The sequence below is a fragment of the Aplysia californica genome, unplaced genomic scaffold (genome assembly GCF_000002075.1).
Source record: "Aplysia californica isolate F4 #8 unplaced genomic scaffold, AplCal3.0 scaffold00051, whole genome shotgun sequence".
NCBI lineage: Eukaryota > Metazoa > Mollusca > Gastropoda > Aplysiida > Aplysiidae > Aplysia > Aplysia californica.
Window position 1 is genome coordinate 1,109,463 of NW_004797321.1, and position 7,642 is coordinate 1,117,104.

The window sequence follows — 7,642 nt, forward strand, 5'->3', positions numbered from 1 at the left end:
TGCCTGCATATTTTTCATAACTCACTTCAATCTAATGAACCATGATGTGAAAAACCTAAAAAAATCAATATTAATCAAACTGGAAAAATCAATAGCGAGTTCCCTTAAGCCTTAAGTCGTTTCATTTGTTTTGATTTTGTTTTTCAGCCCAGTCAGAACCTGGTGAGGACCCAGAGGTGGTGAGAGCAAAGTACTTCATTAGGGATGAGTTTTTGGTATGTACTCACTTGTTTTTTAATGTTTTCTTTTGTGTTCTCTTCTTCTCCTCCTATCGCTTCTCCTCCTCCTCCTTTTCTTGCTCCTCTTCTTTTTCCTTACAGGTGGTTGGAGAGCATCACTGGTAGATCCTACTTCTTCTCCTACCCGTGTGTTATTTCTGCCTGTCTGTGTCTTGCTTCTTTTGATGTGCTGTGCGTCTCTTTACTCAAACGAAACTGACACCCCCCAGGGTGGTGCTACTAACTGAAGTATCTATAGGCCTTTCCCAAAGGGGGGGCATTAACCAAGTTCTTATGTACAGTAGAATTGTAATTGTAAATGGGCTGATTCAATTCATCAATGTCATGCTCATAACTGTGCCTGAATTGCAACAGGGAACTGCTGCTTTTTCTGTCCTAATCCTTTCTATCTTCATTTTCCCCTTTACTTCTTTTGTATGTTTGTCACACTCTTGTGACCATCTATTTCCGGGGTGCCTTGATAGTCAAAGCAGACTTTGTGCTGTTGAAGCTAGAGAGGTGAGTAGAGTAAGACTGATTCCCACATCCACTGCTTGGTGCTCATATGACCGTAGGCAGTTGCGAGCGCCGTAAAACCTTATTTAAAATTTTTAAAAACAAACTGTTGGGCTTGCAGTATCTGTAGGTTCTAATATTGCAGACTCAGACATGACAGACAGTAATGGTAACTCCGTCCTTGTGCATACATGTCTCTGTCTTTGAGGAAAGTTTTCTGTTTGAAGCGTTCAATAATTTCCAGTACAGTAGGGTTTTTATTTTCTTATTGGGTCCCCTTTTTTCGGAGGTGCAACCGGGAAAGACAACATTTTTAGAGGAGAAGTTTACACGTATTTTTGGCTTCTGTTTAGTTGTAGGTTTTTTTGGGTGTTGTTTTGACAGCATTGTACTTTTGACTTATGAAATGAAAAGGAATTTGTGGGTGGTTGGCGGGTGCTCTGGTGTGTGGTTTGCTTCTTCTTTCCTGTCAAACATCTATCGTCCTTATCTCCCCTTCTTCTTTTTTTATGTTTGTTGCTCTCTTGTAACAGCTCTAATCTTCTGGCGCTCATATGACTATATGCAGTTGCGAGCGCCGTAAAACCTCTACTAAAACTAAACTATCTCCCGTCCTTCTTCTTTGTGTTTGTTACTATCTTGTAACACCTCTAATCTTCGGCACTTTTATGACCTTATTGTGTTGCAACTGTTGTAAAACATTAACTAAAACTGAAACTAAAAGGAATCCTACACTGATTTGTCATTGTAAATTTTTAGGATGTACCTTTTATCCAGGGTCTAAGTCAATGGGGGGGGGGGGGGGGGGAGCAACTGCTTTTGAGACAGTATCTTCTCATGTGTATTTATGATTGTTTTATTTCTTTGTTTACAGAGAATTAGCACTGCAAGTGTTGTTTTGTTTCTTTGTTTACAGAGAATTAGCACTGCAAGTGTTGTTTTGTTTCTTTGTTTACAGAGAATTAGCACTGCAAGTGTTGTTTTGTTTCTTTGTTTACAGAGAATTAGCACTGCAAGTGTTGTTTTGTTTCTTTGTTTACAGAGAATTAGCACAGCAAGTGGTGATGGCCGACACTACTGCTACCCCCACTTCACCTGTGCGGTGGACACGGAGAACATCCGCAGAGTGTTTGACGACTGTCGGGATATCATCCAGCGAATGCACCTACGTCAATACGAGCTTCTGTGATTTTTTGCCAGCTCAATGGCTGAACTACTATTTTTCTATTGTGATGCATCTCTGCTTTTTGTTGGCCGTGTGTCTGGTCTTGTGTGTGCATGTCTTCTCGGATCAGGCATCAGTTTTTTGTTCGGAGGATGGAAGCAGAAGGGCTGGCTGTGAATGGGGCTGGGCGCTTCCTGTGACTCTCTTCCGTCCCTCTCCCTTGCCTTGCCACCCAGCGGGAAATGAGAAATGATGACACGTTGTACATTATTGGAGTGCTCACACTTTACCCCGGGCAGGTAGCACCCCGCAACTCCCCCTCTCCACTTCCCCCTCTACCCCACTCCTTTGACCACCACACTCTCACAAAGCATGAGTGAGTTCCCCCCCCCCCCCCACGTTTTAAAAAAAATCTGGCAAGGCTGAGGGCTGATTACATCTTACATGAATATATACAAACGTATGTAAACACATGCACAGACATAAACACATCTCACTTGCCCACACACACACACACTCCACACACACTCACACACACATGCACACTTGCCCACCCACACACACACGCAAACACACACACACACACACACACACACACACACGCACACACACACACGGTCATGTTCTCATTTTACACTGTTATGGTACTTCTCGTTTGCAGACATAGTTTCACTCCCATTACTCAGACATGATAAGTTCACAGTACTCTTGAGAGTAGTTGACTCGAATTCTGTGTGCACAGGAGAAATGAAACATTCTCCCATCCTACCCTCACAAAAACACAGACGTGCACCTGTAGACTCTTTAATTAAAAAAACAACACAAAAATATTTTTTTTGTACATGGGCGGTAAATTTACCCTTGATGAATAAGATTCTTTTGTTTTTGTTTTGTTTTTGCTGCTGCAGAAGTAGCAGGACATCGCGAGACACGATGTGATATATGTGATAGTGCGGCAGCTAATGGCCGCCAAGACTATGCTTCTTTCATGCTGCAAGCTTACACACATCAATCCCAGTTTGAGCAGTCTTGCTCGTTTTTGCAGGAGAGAGTGAAGAGAGAGAGAGCGAAAGAGAGAGAACGAAAGAGCGAGAGACAGAGAGAAAGAGAGAGAGAGAGTATAGAAGCTGTAGAAGAAACCTGAAGTTATAAAAAGAAATGTTTTTTGCAGCTTTTGGTTAATGTCAAACCTGTTTTTATTGTGGGATCTGAATTTCTTTGTTTTTGATTGTCTTGGGTTTTTCAACATATTTGTTTTTTCCCCCCCCCCTTTTTTTAAAACCGAAGATGAAAAGAACTTCCGTTATTTTAGTTTTTCTGTTTTTTGAATGTTTATTGTATGTTTTGTCAATGCTCAATCCATAGGTAGGCCTGGGAATTGTCTGCTACTGAGTGGAATTCCACCTAACTGATGATAAGTGGTTTGGCTCTGTGTACTCCTCCCCCCCTCTCCCCTCCCTTCCCCTCCACCCGCCTCATCATTGTTATATCACACCATGTTATATAGTCCTTCATTTCTACAACCTCTCCGATGTGGATTTTGGGAGGAATTCTCTCGGAATTGTTTTGTTTTTTTTGGTCCACTTTCCCTGGCCCAAGGTTGGGCTGTGTGGAGCAGACCTGCTATACCAGATCAGATAATTATGGCAAAGACGTTTTGAGTCAAGCCTGTACAGTCTTTGCTAATGTTCTGTTTATTGGGTATACGAGTGACCAGATTGACTGTGCGAAATGTACCATCCTTCCTTCTTTGTACTACAAGACTTTTTAGTTGTTTTTCACGTACTTCGCCAGTCTTGCTATGTATGAAACCCTCCTCCCCCCCATTGAATAGTTGTTTGATACATGGGCCCTAAGGCATGATTATCTTGTGTGTGCATATTATCTTATTTTTGATACTTGTGTGCTAAAAGATGGCATATCTATCTAAAGAACTTCACCTCTAATTTTAATGTCTTAGGTAAAACTATACCATGTGCAACTTATGCCATATTGAATTTGAAGTGGAAGGTCTCTGTAAGTATGGTTGATTTGTTGTTTCTATTTCGTTTCCCGAAAAATGTATATGGTGTGCAAGTTCAAATCCTGGTGTGTGTACTATAAGCACAGATTGTATCATGATTATTATCTTCCCTAACTTGGCGATCCTGCTTTCATCACTGTGGTTATGTTTCCCAGCAACTCACATACCTGGACGTGTGCCCTCCCTTCCCCCTCCGTTTGTGCAGGGTCCCTGTGAGGACATTTGGGCCTGAGTCTCAGCTCCTTTTGCTTACTTATCATTCCAAACTCACGATCTGCACAGGTCGCGCGATAGATTCACTGCTGGCTGGACATTTTACCTGTGTTCACAGTCACTTTTCATCTCTCCCCCCTCTGACCGTTTGTATCTTTTCTTCTTGCATTTATTTCAGTTTATGGGCCTGTCTATTTTTTTAAAGACAATATGTCACTCTGGTTTAGACAAAGTAGTCCCGAAAATAAATTACTGAATGGCTTTTCTCCCCTTCACCCAGCTTACAAGGGAACTCGTTTCTCAGATTTATGCTGCCATCGTATTGATCTGATCTTACTTTGAAATGATTAGCAAATTTCGTATAAGTTTTTTTCTTGTATTTGGTTTTATTTGTAAATGTGCTGCATAGCTGTGGACGTGCAGTTACTTGACTTATGCCAATGTGTCTCGTGGGGCCTAATGGTGACAAATACTGAGGTAAAGGAAAAAAACCCCAGCAAGTCTCATACAAAACACAAGGAGGTGTGACAGGCATTTGACGTTTCCCTGGTTTGCTGAGTTGAAATTTGTCTGCACTCTGAAAGGAATATATAACTGCACAAGTAATCTAGATGCAAAAGTAAAACATAACTACGTAAAGTAAATAAATATGTCCTTCGGTTAGCGTGCCCTTCTGGAAGAGAGTCTGAAAATTGTCTTTTTTTTCTGGTTATACTTTTGTGGAAAAAGAATAGGCTGACACCAGCTGATGATGCAAATATGACCTACAAGTGTTTATTGGCGGCTTTTAAAAAAAAAATAGCCTTGAAGAGATGTAGTAGGACATTGAAGAGAAAGCAGGGGCTAAAGCTCATGGGTTCTCTCTCTCTGTGTCTGTCTATTGTGTGACGTTTCTGGCTTACAAAACTGTCATATCCCAGTATAATCTACAGCACTTGCAGTGTGGAAACAAATGCTATATCTGTCCCATGTGTGTGTGTGTGTGGTGTATGGTATGTGTGTGTGTGTTTATGTATATGTGTGTGTATGTGAGACTTGGCTTGTCTGTGGCTGCAGCGTTAAGGATTGACGAGAGTTGAATGGAGTTTTGTACATTTGATTACTATACTGTATATCCCATTGATGCTGGTGTGTGTGTGTGTGTGTGTGTGAGTGTGTGTGTGTGTGTGTGTGTGTGTGTGTGTGTGTGTGTGTGTGTGTGTGTGTGTGTGTGTGTGTGTACTATAATATCTTATGAACAGGATCCATATTTTCTTCCCATCTTCTTTGCAAATGGTGTGTGTAAATGGCCATAAGAGAAATATTTGAAAGCCTTTTGTTATAGAAAAAGTACATGTTATCTGTTCTCTCCCCCTATCCCCCTGTTCCATGTGTGTTGACATGATTGGTAACTTGGAAACCTTCCTGAAGATAACTATTTATCCAGTTCTTGCAGTTTGATGGTTGCTGCAAGAGTAGTAGTATACTGTGAAGTGTATCTTGGGCTCTGGTAGCGACAGTGACATTCTTTGTCCTTTTGTGTGATTACTGCAGAAGTACTTGCTTAACCAGAACTCTATCACACCATTGTCAACATAATTTTTCAACTGGGGCAAATGAATCGAATGTTGTTGTTGTTTTTTTCCTCTCTTCTTAGCATGGTAAAACTGCCACTTCTTAAAGACAATTGTTGTAATAAAGTGAATTTGATTTTAGGATTTGAGTGTGATTTAATGATTTAACAAATTTTTACTTGAGTCTTGACAGAATCTCGAGATAGTTTTTTTACGTGCCAGTTGCTGAAGATTTGTCCTGCAGACATCCTCAATGACAAGAACAGGATAGATTGCTTGTCTTGTTTAAACTGCTCAGCTGCATATTGAAGCCATTGTTTTCACTTTGTTTATGTTGAAACGCTTGAGAAAGTGCTCTCTTTTTATTTATTTTGCTTGGCGTCCTGAGAAAGGTGTACATGGGCGGGATCACTCGGGGCTGTGACGAGTGGTGATGGATTGGGTTGGGATGGATGATGATGATAAGGTGATGATGGATTGGGTTGTGATAGGGCGATCATGGGTTGGGTTGTGATAGGTGATGATGGGGTCATGATGGATTGGATTGGGATAGGTGACGGTTGGGCAATGATGGATTAGGTTGTGATAGGTGATTATGGGGTGATCATGGATTGGGTTGTGACAAGTGATTATGATATATATATACTACTTCTACTACATGATGGTTGTCAGCACCTGCTTTATCAGATCTCTCAGCACCAGTGTTGAAACGTTATGAGTTGTGAACACGTTGATGGTTTAGTTTCGTCAGCTGTTTTCTTTTGCAGTTAAAAAAAAATTTGCAAGAGTTGTGTTTTTTGGGGGTTTAGATTCAGTTTCCCGGGTGGATAGATTTCAGTCTCGGTGATGATTGTCTGATGTACATTGTTGTCACGATGAGTGAGGGGGAGAAAGTGGAGACCCGAGGGCCCTCTTATACATGATCTGTTAGATTTCTTACCCGGAGCTGTGACTGATTTACTTTCAACAGATACGTTCTGAGCTCATTTGATCTGACATTTTGGAAGTTGGGTTGATTTTGATGGGGCGTCATCTCTCCAGGAATGGAGAGAGGCCTTTTTGGGTTTGTAGAGAGGAAAGAATCTTTTTTCTGCTCTTTGTAGAAAGTTTAGAGAACTGTGTGTGAACTTTGTAAAAAATATTCTAGCTTTAATGTTGGCTTCTGCTTTTTTCCTATTCCGAGGTAGAATGTGCTGACTAAGCCCTTTCATGAGGTCGTACTGGAAAAGAGCTGATGACGCTAGGGTTTTTTTTTTTTAGGTTTGTTGTTGGGTTTTTAAAGAATGTTCTGTTTTTGTGCTGTCATGACTTTGGTCACAGCTTTGCGCTTGTTTCTAGGTGTACGATCATTTGACATCTACTAAAGAGCTTGTTTATTTACAATGACTTTAATCCGTCCTTAGTTGTACCCACATTTTTAAGGTTTTAATTCATTTTATGTCAATTTGTCAGGCGTAAACAAATATAGACGGGAAATGGTCTGCCGATTTCTGTGCTGGGACCACCTAAAAAAAAAAATGAAGACTAGGTAACAAAATGATGACTGCCAAAATGTTAGATTAAAAAGAAATAATGTAGGTCATTACTATGGAGAAAAATTATATTTGAGCATTGTGATGTAATCTTTCTGACTTTTCTTTGTAAGTAGAAAGGAAGTGAAATGTATTGATGACCCCACTGTGGCATCCTTTGGTAGCTCCACAGTTGTTCCACTTGCTGGGTTTGGTTGTGAGACAGTATGCTCTATAGGATCTGGTATATGAGTAGTTTATCTAGTTTTGCTTCTCCGTGCTGTTTGTTTGATGGACGCTGTGACCATTTTGTAGCATACTGTGTACAGATATGCTCACATATTTTAATATATACCTGCAAGAATATGTGGCAGTTAGGAACAGGAGAGATGTACTCTGATAGCATTGTAACCCTTGTTCCTCTATTTGAGAGGGGCCTAGTG

General features: G+C 40.7%; 1 protein-coding gene across 1 annotated transcript in view; it reads left to right on the plus strand.

Moving 5' to 3' along the window:
- Window positions 1–7,248, plus strand: part of LOC101849825 (guanine nucleotide-binding protein G(s) subunit alpha) — a 67,985-nt gene extending 60,737 nt beyond the window's left edge. Inside the window, exons 9-10 of the mRNA XM_005092705.3 lie at window positions 148–215; window positions 1,777–7,248. Coding sequence (XP_005092762.1) covers window positions 148–215; window positions 1,777–1,923 — 215 coding nt within the window. The 3' untranslated portion in view covers window positions 1,924–7,248. The remainder of the gene's footprint in view (window positions 1–147; window positions 216–1,776) is intronic.
- The last annotated feature ends 394 nt before the right edge of the window (window positions 7,249–7,642 follow it).